The sequence below is a fragment of the Cherax quadricarinatus genome, chromosome 9 (genome assembly GCF_038502225.1).
Source record: "Cherax quadricarinatus isolate ZL_2023a chromosome 9, ASM3850222v1, whole genome shotgun sequence".
In the NCBI taxonomy this organism is placed as follows: domain Eukaryota; kingdom Metazoa; phylum Arthropoda; class Malacostraca; order Decapoda; family Parastacidae; genus Cherax; species Cherax quadricarinatus.
Window position 1 is genome coordinate 10,464,991 of NC_091300.1, and position 21,118 is coordinate 10,486,108.

At 38.7% G+C, this 21,118-nt stretch overlaps 2 protein-coding genes across 6 annotated transcripts in view; one reads left to right on the forward strand and one right to left on the reverse strand.

The window, feature by feature from the left end:
- Pdzd8 (PDZ domain containing 8) overlaps positions 1 to 21,118 on the forward strand; it is a 138,441-nt gene that overhangs the window by 72,809 nt on the left and 44,514 nt on the right. For 4 of the 5 annotated variants that reach the window (XM_053773036.2, XM_053773037.2, XM_053773040.2 and 1 more), the window contains exons 9-12: positions 4,359 to 4,986; positions 5,247 to 5,656; positions 18,102 to 18,562; positions 20,544 to 20,730. In XM_053773036.2, coding sequence (XP_053629011.1) covers positions 4,359 to 4,986; positions 5,247 to 5,656; positions 18,102 to 18,562; positions 20,544 to 20,730 — 1,686 coding nt within the window. The remainder of the gene's footprint in view (positions 1 to 4,358; positions 4,987 to 5,246; positions 5,657 to 18,101; positions 18,563 to 20,543; positions 20,731 to 21,118) is intronic. The other variant, XM_053773039.2, reaches the window with a different exon arrangement.
- The window catches only part of Ppt2 (palmitoyl-protein thioesterase 2), a 529,716-nt gene that overhangs the window by 62,233 nt on the left and 446,365 nt on the right, over positions 1 to 21,118 (reverse strand). The gene's annotated exons all lie outside the window — the stretch shown is intronic.

The following is a 21,118-nucleotide window of genomic DNA, read 5'->3' on the forward strand; positions in this document are numbered from 1 at the left end:
CTATGGCTTATTTATCTAACAAAATTCATCTAATATGACATAATAAACAGTATAATTAACACATAAGCATGATATATACTCTTGAATGAATAAAATAGGCCACAATATGGCGAGTGATGGTGGAGGCAACAGCGGTGGCAACGTCTGCCATTTTCTCTCCCACTGACTATAGTATCTTCCCATGCTCTTATTATAAGAGAAAACAATGCGTTTGTTAGGCTAACTCCAATAAATCACTAGTTTCCTAAGGAAAACAGTGAAACAATGTACGTATTTATAAATAAGAAATATTGTATAAAAACATAATAAAACATAATACTGTAGAGAAAGTAACGAAATATACTGTTTATATAAAGCATATACTTACACACTTGGAGCAGAGATGGTGGCAGAGGTTCAGGGTTGGAGAGGCAGTGTGGCATATGATGTCAGTGGCCCTATAAACTTCCAACAGCATTGGAGGAGCTAATTTTATTTCATCCTTTTTCCGTCGCTTAATTGCTTGACTTACTTGTTACACTCTTAATGTTACACTTTATCGCTGAACTTAACTGATACAATTTGTTGTATTATTATTTCGGGTAATGTATTATTACTACATGTATTATTATTATTCTTTCCTTCAACACACTGGCTGTATCCCACCGAGGCGGGAGAAGGGGTTACTAGCCCCTTGCTCCTGGCATTTTAGTCGCCTTTTAGTATTATTATTATTAATTTAGGGAACTAGAGCACAGATCCAATTCCTTAGATCAAGAGCCCCTCACCAGCATCAAGGTTCCTTGATGTTGGTGAGGGCCTCTTGATGTAAGGAATTGGATCTGTGCTCCAGTTCTCTAAATTAATGATAATAATATTATTATTATTAAAAATAATAATAATAATAACGAGATCTTCAGAACGCCTCCAACTCAGTGCACTGTTTACTTTGCTGTGGGAGCATTTCTCTCATGCTGTGCTTACATTTTTTACAGTCATTTGGCTAAATTTCTTTTTTCTAACCATGGCCCTAAGAAAGTCAGTGTATAGGACAGTGCTGATAAGACAAAGAGGATGATTTCCATGGAATTAAAGCATGAAATCATAGATAAACAAGGGAGGTGTGCAGGTTTTGGGTTGAATGATAACAAATTCTCACTACAGGCAGCACACTCCACCAATATTCAAAACACTCAAGCTACTCACCATACAAAACATCCATACTTATTACTGCACCTATTACATACATAGAACACTTAACTCTGATATTAACCCTCCCCTCAAACATCTCCTTGCCAACCTCAACAGAACACATGACCATAACACAAGGCACAGATCACTCTTTGATGTTCCTCGTGTCCATCTCACGCTATGCAAAAACTCAATGCACATAAAAGGCCCTAAAATCTGGAATTCATTACCTGTAAATATAAAAGAAACACTACCTGTTTATAAATTCAAGTCTCTTCTCAAAGATCACTTACTCACTCAAAACCAAATAAATACTGAATAACTGAACCTTATAAATTGTATATCTTAAATGTTTCTCACAATTATATCACATAAATGTTAAACCTAGGACCCAATCTAACTTTGTTATTTTTTTAAATGCACTACCTAACAGAATACTCCATTCGACTGAATGTACAGCAATGCATGCAACCATATGACCTGTCTTTGTAATACTCATTTGTGCTTTATAGTTATCTGTTTACAATAATGTTTTATCACTGATTTCATCATTGCTTAGTTAATCTTAAGTTAATTTTAAGCCAGCCCGTAATGCTATGCATATAAGTGGTTTTGGCATGCTGCTCTTACCTGTATTTTTTTGTACCTCTGTATGTATGCTAAAATTACTAAATAAATAAATAAATAAAAGAAAGAAGTGGGGAAGCTCCCTCATTACGTGTACTTGGTTGTTGGCTCGTAACTCAGAGCAAAAAATCGACCGAGCAACAGCTCGTATCTCGAAAATTTTACATGTTGGGACACTCATAAGTCAAGGTTCCACTGTACGTATATGTTGCAATATCTCATTACAAGCACCCAAACATAATTCTTTCAAATCATTAACTGTTACTGAGTCAGTAATGTTTGATGGAGCTGAGTTATCAAATATATTTACATTAAACAATGACTGGTTGCTGTATAACTTTTAACACAATACTGACACATTCAAGGCAAGAAACCAAGATGCATTTCTTGTAAAATTCATTGAACAACTGTAAAGGAGGACAGTTTTAGAATTTGAGCAATGAGGAATTATGAGTTTTAAAGTATTTACTACATTATACATTAATTCTCGCTCAGCATCATCACAAGTGGCCTTCCTAGGGAGTATGCTGTATTTGGCAGCAGTTGAAAATAAAAACACTGAATACAAAATGAAAAATCATAGTGAGGAAGGATATATGTGACGAATTTGGTATTGATGCAGCATAGTTGATTTGTGTATACAGTGGACCCCCGGTTAACGATATCTTTTCATTCCAGAAGTATGTTCAGGTGCCAGTACTGACCGAATTTGTTCCCATAAGGAATATTGTGAAGTAGATTAGTCCATTTCAGACCCCCAAACATACACGTACAAACGCACTTACATAAATACACTTGTTAGGTAAGACACATATGCAACAGTTAGACAACTTTATTCCGAAACGTTTCGCCTATACAGTAGGCTTCTTCAGTCGAATACAGAAAGTAGGCAGGAACAGTAGAGATGTGAAAACGATGTAATCAGTCCATCACCCTTGTAGTCGTAGAATTTGAGGTTGTCAGTCCCTCGGCCTGGAGAAGTTCAGTTCCATAGTCAGGAACTATCTGAAGATCAAGCGACAGTGCGGAGACTTAAATACTGTCGGAAGGAGAGGTGCAGAGTAGTAGTAGTAGTAGTAGTAGTAGTAGTAGTGTGTCGCCACTGAGAGGTCATGTCCCTCTCAGATCCAACACTTCTCACTTGAAAAGCTTGTCCAAGGTGTTTTCTGTACCAAGATACCATGTGTTGCAGTGTCTGACAAGATGAACATCAAAATGGTATACAATACCGACAGGTTGTTAGGTAAGACACATATGCAACAGTTAGACAACTTTATTCCGAAACGTTTCGCCTATACAGTAGGCTTCTTCAGTCGAATACAGAAAGTAGGCAGGAACAGTAGAGATGTGAAGACGATGTAATCAGTCCATCACCCTTGTAGTCGTAGAATTTGAGGTTGTCAGTCCCTCGGCCTGGAGAAGTTCAGTTCCATAGTCAGGAACTATCTGAAGATCAAGCGACAGTGCGGAGACTTAAATACTGTCGGAAGGAGAGGTGCAGAGTAGTAGTAGTAGCAGTGAGAATGTAGCCACTGAGAGGTCATGTCCCTCTCAGATCCAACACTTCTCACTTGAAAAGCTTGTCCAAGGTGTTTTCTGTACCAAGATGCCATGTGTTGCAGTGTCTGACAAGATGAACATCAAAATGGTATACAATACCGACAGGTTGTTAGGTAAGACACATATGCAACAGTTAGACAACTTTATTCCGAAACGTTTCGCCTACACAGTAGGCTTCTTCAGTCGAATACAGAAAGTAGGCAGGAACAGTAGAGATGTGAAGACGATGTAATCAGTCCGCACTGTCGCTTGATCTTCAGATAGTTCCTGACTATGGAACTGAACTTCTCCAGGCCGAGGGACTGACAACCTCAAATTCTACGACTACAAGGGTGATGGACTGATTACATCATCTTCACATCTCTACTGTTCCTGCCTACTTTCTGTATTCGACTGAAGAAGCCTACTGTGTAGGCGAAACGTTTCGGAATAAAGTTGTCTAACTGTTGCATATGTGTCTTACCTAACAACCTGTCGGTATTGTATACCATTTTGATGTTCATAAATACACTTACATAATTGGTCTCATTGGGAGGTGATCGTTAAGCGGGGGTCCACTGTATGTAATTCATTCTGTCAAGTAATGGCATGTAAATGAATGGGTGTGATCACATAGATACTTTGGTTAAGAGATTCTCAACAAGCTTTGGGCTCCCTTTTCTAACAAAGTAAACTCATACAAGTCTTCTAATGTTCATGAGTCTTCCTGCTCTTACTGGCCTTTAATTTTTTTTTTTCTGTACAAAATTTGTTTGTATTTTTTTTTTTTTTTTTTTTTTCTCAAAATACTGTAAATTTTTATTATCTTTTGACTTAATCTTCAGTCTCCTTTTATTAATTAATTATTTGCTTAAATCTTATCCCAATTTTTTAACATTTTACCCATTAATATTTATTTCTCGTATATACGTATTGTCATTTCTTGAAAATTAATTAAATCTGTGCTGTCTGTAGACTTACACTTTTTGTTTGTATCACTAACACTTGACTAACTTTCTCAGGTGGTAGCTGAGCAAAGAGCCGTTGGTTCAGATGGTGCTTCACCGGTTGTCGGGGAGGATACCTCAGGTAGACTCCATATAGCTTCCAGTGGCCAGTCTATTGTCGCAACTTGCACTGCCAACAGTAGTTATAGTGGAGAAAAGTCTTCTAGTGCCTGGGTAGACACCTCAAGTAGTGGTACCCTAGGTTGCATTGGGACCAGTGATGCTGGCATTGCTCGTGGTGGAGGGGCCATGTCTTGTAGTAGTGTTATGGGTAGAAGTAGCCAAAGTGGTGGCTGTAGAGGAGGTAGCAGCAATATTGGAACTACTGCCTCTTCCTCTCTTGGTGGCGGTAGTAGCAATACTGGTAGCAGTAGTCGTGGTATTGGTGGTGGTAGTAAAGGCATTGATCATGCTGGTAACTCCTGTGCTGGTAGTGTTGGTTCAGGAGCTTCATTAGGTAGCAACAGTGGCGGTATTGATGATGATGGTGTGCCTGGAGGATCACGTGCTGTTAGCCCCTCTCACTTGCTTGCTGGGATAATGGGAACGTTCAACGGAGGCCGGCCAGCTAAGCACCGCTCTCTGCCAGGCTCACCTGTCCTGCAGCGCACCAGTAGGAATCGTATAAGCTCGACACGAGATGGTAAACATGCACAGTCTTGTTATATATAGCTACTTAACCATTTTGCATTGTGGTATGTTGGTATAATGTTTAGTTTGTTAATGTAGCATTTATGTATGTTTGTGTACTGTAGATGACGTTGTATAGTGATTGCATTTCCCTCTTTATTTCCTGTATTTAGATATAGTAGTTGTATTTCTCATGTTTAAACAACATTCACTTAGCTTATATGTATTATGCTTTTACTGTATTTACATATAATAAAACAGACATTCTTTCAGGTGACATTAGTGGAAGTGGCAGATCAACACCAGACTCAAGCCACAACAGTAGTCCAGAACTGAAGCGTAAACTTTTGGACCTAAACACGCTTTCCACAGATTCACGGCCAACTTTATCCAGCCAGGATAAATCTCCTGTAACCTCTTCAATAAATAAAAGCCTTCCTCGGCCATTAGTAGGGATCAGCCAAGATAAGTCGCCAGGTTCCACTTTTGTCAATCAGAGTTCTCCTGTGTCCCAGCCTATTAATGAGAAGCCACCATCAAATCAAAGCAGCAAAGCAGGGACTCCTACCTCACAGGAAATTATGATGGTCTATAATACAGAAAGACGAGGAATGAGGAAACATGCAGGAAAAAACAAAACACACTTGAAGATTTTGCAGACACCCTTTGTTGATGGAAGTGGTGTAAGTTCAGAAAATTGCTTACAACACTTATTTTCTCAAATTTTTATTATCATGCACTTATATCCAGGTTGAATTTCTGAAGAACAACTTCTCTTATCCATTTACATTATTTTATTTTTAAATTTGCATCATTCTCATCTACAAATAGTTGCAGCAGGTTTTTTAAGCTTCACATAAAATGAATTCCATCTGCCATTTTTATATTTAATTTAATAACCTTTGCTAGCTTATTTTGTAACCCATTCCTTTTGATTATTTTTCAAATCTCCTCTTGAAAGAGTGAAGAATTTCAGATTACTATTAATATATTAGCATCCTCCAGCATTATTTGTCTGGATGAGGAGGGGCAGGGGTCATCCTCGAAAAGGTTGGAGGGAGGGGGTAAAGGAGGTTTTGTGGGGAAGGGGCTTGGACTTCCAGCAAGCATGTGTGAGCACATTAGATAGGAGTAAATGGAGATGAATGGTTTTTGGGACTTGACGAGCTGTTAGAGTGTGAGCAGGGTAATATTTTGTGAAGGGATTCAAAGAAACTGGTTATTATAGATTTAGTCAGACTTGAGTCCTGGAAATGGGAAGTACAATGCCTGCACTTTAAAGGAGGGGTCTGGGATATTGACAATTTGGAGGGACTTCTAAACTGTCGTATCTGAGTGCCTCTGCAAAGACACTGATTATGTATGGGTGAGGTGAAAGTGTTGAATGATGATGAAAGTATTTTCTTTTTGGAGATTTTCTTTCTTTTTGGGTCACCCTGCCTTGGTGGGAGATGGCCGACTTGTTGAAAACACATGGAATGAAATTTGTATTTCACACCATTTTGAGGATGGAAGACTCAATAGGCCACATACTGCTGACACAGTGGGAGTGAAGAGAAATAAGTTTTAAGTGTGCCACCAGCATTAAAGAACTTTTTTCAGAAATTGCTGAGTCCTGAGATTGTCATAATTCCCACTGTTATCCCACATCACATCTTAGAAAACTCCTTTTGCCATCATAGATATTTGGTAGCATTTGTTCACATGATCACCTATAAATAGGTAGTAGCTTATTAGAAAGGAAAACAACTATGCAGGAAGGTACATACTATTGTCTTGCCAAATGAGTGTGATACAGAAATCTGTAATTGTTTTAGACAGTGGTAGGATTGCTGGTGTCTTTTCTTTCTGTCTCATAAAGATACAAGATGATGAGTACATCTTGCTACTTCTGCTTGCACTTAGTTCATATTACACATGCATGTACATGTATGTGTATACACACCCGTCTGAGTTTTCTTCTATTTTCTTATTAGTTCTTGTACTTACTTTATTTCCTTTTATGTCTATGGGGAAGTGGAAAAGACTCCTTCTTCCATAAGCCATGTGTGTCATAAAAGGTGACTAAATTTCTGGGAGCAAGGGGCTAGTAACCTATTTTCCTTTGTTTATACTAAAATTAAAAAGAAGAACTGGTTAGCCAGACTTGAGTCCTGGAGGTGGGAAGTACAGTGCCTGCACTCTGAAGTAGGAAATGCTGCAGTTTGGAGGGGCATCTGAGTCATCTCCCTACCTTGGTGGAAGATGGTCGATGTATTAAAAAAAAAATGAAGGTACTGCCATCCTGTCATGCAAGTGTGAAACAGAAGTTTGGTAAACATGTTGCATTCTAGTAAGATGGTGATCTTTTCTGTGCATTTCCCAGTACAGTACTATACTTGTTAGTCATGTAATATTTACCTTACAATTTAGGAGGCCTAGCCCGAGTCATAAGTGATAATCCCTAGAACCATTAACAGGTATGCATAAACTCACTTACAAAGCTACACTGTGTAGTGCCGTTTTGTGCAAATGCAATTGTAAAATTATACATAGCATGTACTCATTAAGTTACTTGCACTAAAATTTCCATGCTATCCCAAGTTGGTCTTAAGGGTCAAGTTTTGAAGAGGCCCAGCTCTTCCCTTTCCCCACTATCACCCCATGCAGCTTGCAGTTGCTTTCTAAGGGCATTGCATGCCTTATTCTGTGTTTTTCAGAGGATTTGGGATCTTTTCATCACCCTATCTTGTCTCTGGATATTAACCATGGCAAAGAGAAAAGATAAACAAAAATTCAAAGAAAGAAGATAAACATGAAACTCTGATGATGTTGATGTAAGTGGAAATTTTAGACATACCATGAGGTGGTTCATGTGTGATTCAGACTGTCCACACTGTTCTGAAGGAATCCACCATTTACACAACTAAAGACCATGAGAAAACAAAAAGAGTTTGTTCTGTGAATAGTGCAAACTGTGCCCTGGCAAAAATAATGTCAATGAAGTCATTACAGCTAAATAAGACAGAAAAGATACAAAACATATGGATTGAGCAGAAAGCAAGATCAGGGGTCCTGCTTAATGCTCACATAATAAGCCACAAAGTCCTATCCTGCTATAAAACTGTGCGAGAAGGAAAGAAAGTCTTCACAACAGAGCATGTTTAATGTTCTACACAATTCCATGTCAACAAGCAATGACAAGAATATTTTTTTAACACTGGCTGTCTTCCACTAAGACAGGGATGACACAAAAAATGAAAACATATTTACAGTCAATTCATTCAGCTGTCTTTCCAGAAGTGCACAGGCATAACAATTCAGATGACTTATTTTTCACGTACCCTTTTTTCCCGTAAGTTCTTCACTTCACACACTGCAGATTTCCACAAGGCACCAATGTTCAGAAATAATAATAATAATAATAATCATAGAATTGAATTATAGGTAGTAGGTTGGTAGACAGCAACCACCCAGGGAGGTACTACCGTCCTGCCAAGTGAGTGTAAAACGAAAGCCTGTGATTGTTTTACATGATGGTAGGATTGCTGATGTCTTTTGTCTGTCTCATAAATATGCAAGATTACAGGCATGTCTTGCTACTTCTACTTACACTTAGGTCACACTACACATACATGTACACATTTATTTATACACACTCATCTGAGTTTTCTTTGATTTTATCTTAATAGTTCTTGGTCTTATTAATTTTCCTTTTATATCCATGGGGAAGTGGAATAAGAATCTTTCCTCCGTAAGCCATGCGTGTTGTAAAAGTCAACTAAAATGCCGGGAACAATGGGCTAGTAACCCCTTTTCCTGTAAAGATTACTAAAAAGAATAAGAAGAAGAAAATTGTCAAAGTGGGAAGTCTGAATGTGCGTGGATGTTGTGCAGATGATAAGAAAGAGATGATTGTGGATGTTATGAATGAGAAGAAGCTGGATGTCCTGGCTTTAAGTGAAACAAAGCTGAAGGGGGTGGGAGAGTTTCAGTGGAGAGGAATAAATGGGATTAGGTCAGGGGTTTCAAATAGAGTTAGAGCTAAAGAAGGAGTAGCAATAATGTTGAAGGATAAGCTATGGCAGGAAAAGAGGGACTATAAATGTATTAATTCAAGGATTATGTGGAGTAAAATAAAGATTGGATGTGAAAAGTGGGTTATAATAAGCGTGTATGCACCTGGAGAAGAGAGAAGTGTAGAGGAGAGAGAGAGATTTTGGGAAATGTTGAGTGAATGCGTGGGGAGTTTTGAATCAAGTGTGAGAGTAATGGTGGTTGGGGATTTCAATGCTAAAGTGGGTAAAAATGTTATGGAGGGAGTAGTAGGTAAATTTGGGGTGCCAGGGGTAAATGTAAATGGGGAGCCTTTAATTGAGCTATGTGTAGAAAGAAATTTGGTAATAAGTAATACATATTTTATGAAAAAAGAGGATAAATAAATATACAAGGTATGATGTAGCACGTAATGAAAGTAGTTTATTAGATTATGTATTGGTGGATAAAAGGTTGATGGGTAGGCTCCAGGATGTACATGTTTATAGAGGGGCAACTGATATATCGGATCATTATTTAGTTGTAGCTACAGTTAGAGTAAGAGGTAGATGAGAAAAGAGGAAGGTGGCAACAACAAGTAAGAGGGAGGTGAAAGTGTATAAACTAAGGGAGGAGGAAGTTCGGGTGAGATATAAGCGACTATTGGCAGAAAGGTGGGCTAGTGCAAAGATGAGTAGTGGGGGGGGTTGAAGAGGGTTGGAATAGTTTTAAAAATGCAGTATTAGAATGTGGGGTAGAAGTTTGTGGTTATAGGAGAGTGGGAGCAGGCGGAAAGAGGAGTGATTGGTGGAATGATGAAGTAAAGGGTGTGATAAAAGAGAAAAAGGTAGCTTATGAGAGGTTTTTACAAAGCAGAAGTGTTATAAGAAGAGCAGAGTATATGGAGAGTAAAAGAAAGGTAAGTAAGTAAGTAAGTAAGTAAATTTATTCAGGTATACACAATACAGTTACATAGAATTATCATACATAGCAGCATATGTGTAGAGAACCTAGGATAACCCAAAAAAGTCAGACAGAGTGACTTATTTCCATTGGGGTCCTTTTACCTTATTATTATAATATAAAGGTTATAATATTTTCTTATTATTCTATAATGAAGATAACATCTTATTATCATACTAAAAAGACTATCTACTACACGAGGGTCATTAAGACTATCTACAATACGAGGGTCATTAAGACTATCTACTACCCGAGGGTCATTACGACTATCTACAATACGAGGGTCATTACTAGGGATAAGGTAAAATTTACACGTATTTTAGCTAAAAAAATAGAAAATCATTCCCCTCCCTTTCTGTTGCTTCATTCATCAGACACTTTTTGGCAGTCTTCTTGAACTGGTTCAAGCTATGACTGGCCTTGACATTTGTGGGTAGTCTGTTCCATTCCTTTATTGCTGTACAATAAAAGGTGTTTGAAGCCTGGCCACTGACTGTGGGTACTACAAAGTTGTGCTCTCTCCCCCTAGTACTATGATTGCTGCGGTTCCCAACCTTGACAAAATTGACAGCAAGATATTCTGGACACTGTGAGCAATTTTATAAACATGATTTAGCTTCAGTTGTTTTACTCTGTCTTTAACATTCAGCATATCCAACTGCTGTAATTCATCCTGGCCTACATGTTCTCTTGGTCCCAGCCCCAGGATGAGAGAGTGCAAAAGGAGAGCAGATGATACAGTGGGAGAGGCACTGTCAAGAAATTTTAATGAAAATAAGAAAAAATTTTGGAGTGAGTTAAACAAGTTAAGAAAGCCTAGGGAAAATATGGATTTGTCAGTTAAAAACAGAGTAGGGGAGTTAGTAGATGGGGAGATGGAGGTATTGGGTAGATGGCGAGAATATTTTGAGGAACTTTTAAATGTTAAGGAAGAAACAGAGGCAGTAATTTCATGCACTGGTCAGGGAGGTATACCATCTTTTAGGAGTGAAGAAGAGCAGAATGTAAGTGTGGGGGAGGTACATGAGGCATTACGTAAAATGAAAGGGGGTAAAGCAGCTGGAACTGATGAGATCATGACAGAAATGTTAAAAGCAGGGGGGGATATAGTGTTGGAGTGGTTGGTACTTTTGTTTAATAAATGTATGAAAGAGAGGAAGGTACCTAGGGATTGGCGGAGAGCATGTATAGTCCCTTTATATAAAGGGAAAGGGGACAAAAGAGACTGTAAAAATTATAGAGGAATAAGCTTACTGAGTATACCAGGAAAAGTGTACGGTAGGGTTATAATTGAAAGAATTAGAGGTAAGACAGAATGTAGGATTGCGGATGAGCAAGGAGGTTTCAGAGTGGGTAGGGGATGTGTAGATCAAGTGTTTACATTGAAGCATATATGTGAACAGTATTTAGATAAAGGTAGGGAAGTTTTTATTGCATTTATGGATTTAGAAAAGGCATATGATAGAGTGGATAGAGGAGCAATGTGGCAGATGTTGCAAGTATATGGAATAGGTGGTAAGTTATTAAATGCTGTAAAGAGTTTTTATGAGGATAGTGAGGCTCAGGTTAGGGTGTGTAGAAGAGAGGGAGACTACTTCCCGGTAAAAGTAGGTCTTAGACAGGGATGTGTAATGTCACCATGGTTGTTTAATATATTTATAGATGGGGTTGTAAAGGAAGTAAATGCTAGGGTGTTCGGGAGAGGGGTGGGATTAAATTTTGGGGAATCAAATTCAAAATGGGAATTGACACAGTTACTTTTTGCTGATGATACTGTGCTTATGGGAGATTCTAAAGAAAAATTGCAAAGGTTAGTGGATGAGTTTGGGAATGTGTGTAAAGGTAGAAAGTTGAAAGTGAACATAGAAAAGAGTAAGGTGATGAGGGTGTCAAATGATTTAGATAAAGAAAAATTGGATATCAAATTGGGGAGGAGGAGTATGGAAGAAGTGAATGTTTTCAGATACTTGGGAGTTGACGTGTCGGTGGATGGATTTATGAAGGATGAGGTTAATCATAGAATTGATGAGGGAAAAAAGGTGAGTGGTGCGTTGAGGTATATGTGGAGTCAAAAAACGTTATCTATGGAGGCAAAGAAGGGAATGTATGAAAGTATAGTAGTACCAACACTCTTATATGGGTGTGAAGCTTGGGTGGTAAATGCAGCAGCGAGGAGACGGTTGGAGGCAGTGGAGATGTCCTGTTTAACCCTTTGACTGTTGAAGGGCCCAATCCTGAAGTGTCTCCTGGTGTCGCAAAATATTCGAAAAAAAAAATTATTTTTTCTTATGAAAATGTTAAGATTATTTTTCTGATTGTTTTAGTCCCAAAAAAAAAATTTTTCCCATCAGTACTTACCGAGATATAGAGGCATGAAGTTTGCAGAAAATGAGCCGCGTATGGCAACAGCGGCGACTGCCGCTCACCCGGTAAACTTTAGTTTACTTGTATTTGAAGGTTTGTTGTTCTTTTCACTATTTTATTTTTTCACATAACTTATGTGGCCTGTGAGACCAAAGTAAGGTGCAATGTACATATATACACTCGTTGTATACAACACAATAAGCACACAAACATAATTATCAATATATTGTTTACAAAACTTGTTTACAAAAACAAACAATACAAAAAATTGTTTATTACTATTGTTCTATAATATATATACCAATATACAGTCACTGAATATATTCCTAGAAGTTCTGCAGCTTGTGGAACTCTGTGAAACATGGTGTCATACACAGTGGTGTTTTACACTCTTACACATAAAATATGGTGTCATACACAGTGGTGTTTTACACTCTTACACATAAAACATGGTGTCATACACAGTGGTGTTTTACACTCTTACACATAAAACATGGTGTCATACACAGTGGTACCACGTTTTACACTCTTACACATAAAACATGGTGTCATCCACAGTGGTGTTTTACACTCTTACACATAAAACATGGTGTCATACACAATGGTGTTTTACACTCTTACACATAAAACATGGTGTCATACACAGTGGTGTTTTACACTCTCACACATAAAACATGGTGTCATACACAATGGTGTTTTACACTCTCACACATAAAATCAGTGTGTGTGCATTTTTGTTGAATTTTTTTTTATGTGCAAAGACAAAACACCTCGTCTGAGCAGTTTTCTTCAAAGTATTAGCAGGCAGTTGTGTTATGTAGTTATCCTAGGTAAATGGTCGTGTGTCATCATTCCTTCCTAATTTCCTTCATTCCTTTCCTACCTGGAGGCTACCTGGAGGGCATTCCACCTCTCTTCCTACATTCCTTCATCTGTCCTTCATTACTTTTTTCCTTCCTTTCATCTAGTCCTTCCTTCATTCCTGCCTTCCCTTCTTGCTTCTGGTTTCTATAATATATATACACATATATAGTCACTAGATACTTTCATAAAACTCCTATTATCACCCTTCAGCAAGCTTGTCTTGTGTGCGAGTATGTGGCTTATAATTGTTTTGAGTCAGGAGTCGGCAGCTGTCAAAATGACATATTGTCTCATTAGTCACTCCCCCTACCGCCTGTCAAAACAATGGGGTCGGATGCTGCTTCCCTCTCCATTCTATCTAATTATCTTTCTCCCTCATTCTATCTCTTTCAATCTGTCTCTCTTTCTGTCTCTCTGTCTATCTCTGTCTCACAGGTACACATAAATACAACTATACATAGTGTAAATTACCTAGGATAACCCAAAAAATCCAGACAAAGTGCTATACTCTGCTTGAAGATGTGAGTAAACGTGATGATGACACAGTCTTGTGGCTCTCTCTGAGACAGAGCTAGACGGATAGACAGGGAGTTTGGCAGACAGACAAATAGACAGACAGACAAATGTTTGTTCGTCGTCATCTTCTCCTCCTCTTCCTCCTTCTCCTCCTCCTTCTCCTTCTCCTTCTCCTTCTCCTCCTTCTCCTCCTCCTCCTCCTCCTTCTTCTCCTTCTCCTCCTCCTCCTCCTCCTCCTCCTCCTCCTCCTCCTCCTCCTCCTCCTCCTCCTCCTCCTGGCTCTTGACAGATAGGCAGCTGCCCCCCTCCCTCCACCCTCGTTTACGCTAATCAAAGGTCAGCTCTTATCAGATGTTATCTCCCCTTATCTTGTCACTGTCATGGGGTGAACTGTTTTCATGCCTCAAGGGAACATATTATTACATATTATTATTATTATGTATTAGGTCTTCTTCTTCTTCTTCTTCTTCTTCTTCTTCTTCTTCTTCTTCTTCTTCTTCTTCTTCTTCTTCTTCTTCTTCTTCTTCTTCTTCTTCTTCTTCTTCTTCTTCTTCTTCTCCTCCTCCTCCTCCTCCTCCTCCTCCTCCTCCTCCTCCTCCTCCTCCTCCTCCTCCTCCTCCTCCTCATCCTCCTCCTCCTCCTCCTCCTCCTCCTCCTCCTCCTCCTCCTCCTCCTCCTCCTCCTCCTCCTCCTCCTCCTCCTCCTCCTCCTCCTCCTCCTCCTACTCCTCCTCCTCCTCCTCCTCCTCCTCCTCCTCCTCCTCCTCCTCCTCCTCCTCCTCCTCCTCCTCCTCCTCCTCCTCCTCGTTCTTTTCGTCCTCCTCCTCGTTCTCTTCCTCGTCCTCCTGCTCGTTCTCCTCTTCCTCCTCCTTCCTCCTCCTCCTCCCTCCTTCCTCCTCCTCCTCCCTCCTCCTCCCTCTTCCTTCTCCTCCCTCCTCCTCCTCCCTCCTCCTCCCTCCTTCTTCCTCCTCCTCCCTCCTTCTTCCTCCTCCTCCCTCCTTCTTCCTCCTCCCTCCTTCCTTCCTCTTCCTCCTCCTCTTCTTCCTCCTCCTCTTCTTCCTCCTCCTCTTCTTCCTCCTCCTCTTCCTCCTCCTCCACCTCCTCCATTGCTTTTGGTCTCAAACTCCTCGAAATCATGAAATTGATCTTCATTGACACTTCCATCTGTGTTAGAGCATCACTTGGGAAGAGAAGAGTCCCAGATTTGCAGGGAAGTCACATATTTCTTACCGCTAGACATGCTGAAAAAGGACGACTGAAATGGTATTCCCACAATGCACCACTGGCTCCCCGATTTTTTTTATATGGTGCACACTGACCATGGAGACCCATTCTCTCACATGTGGGCCTACCAGCTTTCTCCTGCTTGATTTGAAGCCGCTAGAATTTATGCGTATAGATATGTCAAACACGGTATCTCCTATGACGTACATATACGACCGCGACAGTCAAAGGGTTAAGGGCAATGTGTGGTGTAAATATTATGCAGAAAATTCGGAGTGTGGAAATTAGGAGAAGGTGTGGAGTTAATAAAAGTATTAGTCAGAGGGCAGAAGAGGGGTTGTTGAGGTGGTTTGGTCATTTAGAGAGAATGGATCAAAGTAGAATGACATGGAAAGCATATAAATCTATAGGGGAAGGAAGGCGGGGTAGGGGTCGTCCTCGAAAGGGTTGGAGAGAGGGGGTAAAGGAGGTTTTGTGGGCAAGGGGCTTGGACTTCCAGCAAGCGTGCATGAGCATGTTAGATAGGAGTGAATGGAGATGAATGGTACTTGGGACCTGACGATCTGTTGGAGTGTGAGCAGGGTAATATTTAGTGAAGGGATTCAGGGAAACCGGTTATTTTCATATAGTCGGACTTGAGTCCTGGAAATGGGAAGTACAATGCCTGCACTTTAAAGGAGGGGTTTGGGATATTGGCAGTTTGGAGGGATATGTTGTGTATCTTTATATGTGTATGCTTCTAGACTGTTGTATTCTGAGCACCTCTGCAAAAACAGTGATAATGTGCGAGTGTGGTGAAAGTGTTGAATGATGATGAAAGTATTTTCTTTTTGGGGATTTTCTTTCTTTTTTTGGGTCACCCTGCCTCGGTGGGAGACGGCCGACTTGTTTAAAAAAAAAAAAAAAAAAAATATGCTTCTAAGCTGTTGCGTTCTGAGCACCTCTGCAAAAACAGTGATTATGTGTGAGCGAGGTGAAAGAGTTGAATGATGATGAAAGTATTTTCTTTTTGGGGATTTTCTTTCTTTTTGGGTCACCCTGCCTCGGTGGGAAATGGCCGACTTGTTGAAAAAAAAAAAAATTCTCCCACTACAACTGAAATTTCACACTGGAGGATAGGTAACGAAATGAGGGAGGGATTTTATGGGCTACAAGCTGCCAACCCCCACAGGCATAATGTGAGCACATTCCAAAGAATTCTAATCAGAACTCTTTGTAGTTTGAATTATTTTATCATCATCATATTGCAGCATTCATGATGGTGAAATTTTAGTTGTTTTCTGAAGCAACAGTAGGGTTTATTACAAACCAGAACGTAATACTAATTATGAAGGAATTAATGTTCATGCCTCAGGCCTGTATGTTAGCATTTCGTCGCCTCTATAATTCCTTCCAGCTCACACTGTTACATTAGCAATACAGTTTTGTAATTTTTTTTAATAAGACTGTGAAGTTGTATAAAAAATGTTAGCCAAGAACTGAGTTAACATTTGAGTTATTCAAAATGTGATTAGGGAGTAGCTTAGAGGCTTATCAAAAGCCTAGGACACAGAATGAATGCCAATAGCACAAGTAATGTGCCCACTAGCAGTCTACAACCCATAGGTATAGTTTTAAATTTTTGTTTGTACTAACAAATCCTAAGTAGGTTGGTAGACATAAGCCGCCCAGGGAGGTACTACCGTCCTGCCAAGAGAGTGTAAAACAGAAGCCTGTAATTGTTTTGCATGATGGTAGGATTATTCTGTCTCATAAACATGCAAGATTTCAAATGCATTTTGCTGCTTCTACTTACACTTAGATCACACTTCACATGCATGTTTTTTTTTTTCAACAAACCGGCCGTATCCCACCAAGGCAGGGTGGCCCAAAAAGAAAAACAAACGTTTCTCTTTTTAAATTTAGTAATATATACAGGAGAAGGGGTTACTAGCCCCTTGCCCCCGGCATTTTAGTCGCCTCTTACAACATGCATGGCTTATGGAGGAAGAATTCTGTTCCACTTCCCCATGGAGATAAGAGGAAATAAACAAGAACTAGAAAGAAAGTAGCAGAAAACCCAGAGGAGTGTGTATATATATGCTTGTACATGTATGTGTAATGTAACCTAAGTGTAAGTAGAAGTAGCAAGACGTACCTGAAATCTTGCATGTTTATGAGACAGAAAAAAGACACCAGCAATCCTACCATCATGTAAAACAATTACAGGTTTCTGTTTTACACTCGCTTGGCAGGACGGTAGTACCTCCCAGGGCGGTTGCTGTCTTCCAACCTACTACCTAGGACACATGCATGTACAAGCACATATTATACACACCCCTCTGAGTTGTCTTCTATTTTCTTGCTAGTCTTGTTCTTATTTATTTCCTGTTATCTCCATGGGGAAGTGGAACAGAATTCTTCCTTTGTAAACCACATGTGTCATAAGAGGCAACTAAAATGCCAAGGGCAAAGGGCTAGTAACCACTTCTCCTGTATACTTTACTAAATTTAAAAAGAGAAATTTTTGTTTTTCTTTTTGGGCCACCTTGATTGGATACAGCCGGTTTGTTGAAAGAAGATCAACACAAATGTGAAAACATCTCAATATATGTTACCTGGCACCTAGGTTGACATTGGGAGTTGTGTAAAGTATTATTGGGGGCAATAGTTGGCCTATTGCAATCTTAGAATCTGTAAGAGTTGTTTTAATTCATTTATTGTCTGGAGCAGAGGTAATACACTCGTTGCATACCCTTGGGGTCAGTAGTCTGCTGAATATTAGGTACACAGTGTTCTTGAAATACTCCATGCTGAATACAGTCATGCATGTATGTGAAATTTTAGTTTCTTCATATCATTTTCCTATGAAAGTTTTGTGCATCAGTTTTTCTTTATATGAAGAGGAATAGAATTATGTTCAGTTGGGTAAAAATTAGTTTATTTCTGTATTAAAATGCATCTCTTTATTTAGTTTGTGGACTCAGAATAATTATTACTCTATTACACATAAGTATCTTTTCATATCATATTGGAATTTTGTTTTAATTTATCAAGGTTGATTCATAGTTTAGTTTTATGAAACAATAATTAACTGTTATATATAGAATAATACTTATGTCCCTAATAGATATAATTCTTTTGATTTATAGAATGTTTTACTGAGTGTTTTATCATTGGATGAAAACGTTCTCACAATTTCCAGGACCCGTTGTTTGATAGTGACTTTGAATTTTGGTTGGAGGAGGAATACAAATTCCTCAATGTTGCTGTTTGGAGTAGAAACATTTCCTCATCAAAGCAAGATAGTGACTCAGGGTCTTTTGATAAATGTAAAGAGAGTAAGGATAAAAGTAAATCCAAAGAAAATGAAAAAGAAAGAAAAAGGAGTAGAGAAAGTGATAAGTTAAAAACACGTGATGACAAAGCGACAGCAGGTCTGACTGATGACACACTTATGGGTTATGTGAACATCCCACTCATATCTCTGATTCCTGAGACAACTCTTAACACCCAGGGTCATGTTATAAAAATACTGACTCTGAACCCTCCACAGCCAAAGTGTCCTGAAGTGTCTTCAGACCCTCTAATTCCACATAAAGGTTTCAACCCTAGTTTGTGCTATGGGGACATGATGCTTTCACTTACTTACCAACCCCAAGACAGGTAAGTGCTTTTAAGTTAAGGGTTCTTGTTTATTTTGTGTTGTGCTTTTTTTTTTATCTTACTACTCTTCCATACTTCATAATGGTACTTGCATAGTAGATGTTTTTAGTGCCACTTTCCTTCCTATTTTTTCATACATGTTTTATGAATTTAATGCTCTCTCTTGAATTAAACTGTGACATCTTTCTTTGAGTTAGTGCAATAGTTTTGTTACATGTGTCATCTCTTATGGCTTTTTTATATTATAAATCCTTTGTGATGTTGAAAAAAGCACAGTGAAACCTCTCATTAATGGACTAATAAGGGAGTGCATGTATGATAATGCCGATTGTCCACAACTCCCGAATTATGAAATTAGTATTTCATGATTGTCCAGTTGTTGTCTGAAGTAGTGGACTTGGTACTCTGATGCAGAAAACATCTGGACATTATGGATACAGGTATTGTAATCTGTAGTACAGTACTACTGTATTGTATCCTGTAGCACTATGGTACTGTAATCTGTAGCACTACAGTACACTGTACTGTATAGTAATTTTATATTACTCTGTGTAATTTATAGTAATTTTACTTTTCATGGTGGAGAGATGAAGTGTAAACTGCTGTGATTAATAGTGGTGACTCAAATTAACTTCTATTTTTAGTCAGAGGAGCTGTCAAGCTCTTCTTTATTTGTTTATACTTGGCCCGATACTTCAGAAAACAAAAGCACACTGTTGCTTTGGACAAAATGTGGAATTACAGACTTTTCTCCATTTTGCCTGATAATTAGAGCTTTCGTCCATCCAAAGTTTTTTGTCTGAGATTTCCGAAATCTATTAATGAATGGTTTTACTGTATTGTTATATGTATGTATGTATGTATTTATGTGTATGTATGTATGTATGTATGTATGTATGTATGTATGTATGGTGTCTTTTTTCTGTCTCATAAACATACAAGATAACAAATATATCTTGCTGCTTTTACTTACACTTAGGTCACACTACACATGCATGTACATGTTTGTGTATACACGCTCATCTGAGTTTTCTTTGATTTTTTCTTAATAGTTCTTGTTCTTATTTTTCCTGTCATATCCATGAGGAAGTGGTATGAGAATCTTTCCTCCGTAAGCCATGCGTGTTGTAAAAGTCAACTAAAATGCTGGGAGCAATGGGCTAGTAACCCCTTTTCCCATATAGCTTACTAAAAGATAGAAAAAGAAAACCTTGAAGTTGCATGGATGTAGTATGAATGATAAGAATGAGGTGATTGTGGATGTACAAGAGTGTAGTGGTACCAACACTCTTATATGGGTGTGAAGCATGGGTTGTAGATGTTGCAGCAAAGAGGAGGCTGGAGGCAGTGGAGATGTCATGTCTAAGGGCAGTGTGTAGTGTAAATATTATACAGAGAATTCGGGGCATGGGAATTATGAGGTGTGGAGTTACAAAAAGTATTATTCAGAGGGCTGAGGAAAGGTTGTTGAAGTGGTGGTCATTTAGAGAGGATGGAGCAAAATAGGATGACTTAGACTCTAAGTCATCCTATTAGAGGGTGTATGAATCTGTAATGCAGGAGAGGAAGGGTAGGGGCATCCTTGTAAAGGATGGAGGGAGGGGGTGAAAGGGGTTTTGTGTGCAAGGGGCTTGGACATACAGCAGGCATGTGTGAGCATGTTAAATAGGAGTGAATGGCAATGAATGGTTTTGGACCATTTACCAAGTCTAAATGTGACCTTGTAAATGGTCCTCTCTCTTGTAAGCTCCTCTCTCTTGTAAGCTCCTCTCTCTTGTGTGTGGGTTATTTGTGTATTGTTCCAGTCACTGTATTGTGCCTTTTTGTTCTTTATGGTTCAGAAGTACTACACAGTGCTATTGATAATATAAGTGATTTTGATTAGTATTTGTATATTTGTTGCTTCAATTTTACCCTTTTTTAGAATTGCATGTAATGCTATTATTTTAATTAACTAAATACATATTGCATCTTTTCCCAGATGTGAGGCTATTGGCAGGGGAAGTCTTGATAAAAATGCAATCTCAGAAGATGAAAGCCTTACTGATGGAACAGTTTCGGAGGAAGATGATGTGTTAGGTGTGCAGGAGATTGTGGAGGATCGTAACCATGATTTCAAGAGAACTCACTTCCACTCGGCTACACAGTGTGATTTTTGTAAGAAAAAGGTAGAGTACACACATTTTTGTTGTACAACTGGGTTTATTTTCTCCATGAAGTAATGTCTAAGAATGCTTAGTGATCTCAATGGTCAAAGGACTTTTTAGATTTAACAACTTCCTTCCTTTCTTGAAGCACAGTAATGTCATTTTACTCAAGCCTCATCAATCATCAAAGAAATGCTTACAATTTATTTTTCTTGAAGTAAGAGATATTTTAATAGGCTATATTTTAGCTTTATTCATCTTTATCACAATCCTGGTTGACAGTTATTTATATTGTAAACTACTTCATCAAAACTTGTTACAATATTGAAGAATCCTCTGTATTATAGAAATCCTGTACGTATTGGTAAAAATGGTATATGAGGCTGTCAGGCTGTCGAAATAAAAAAAT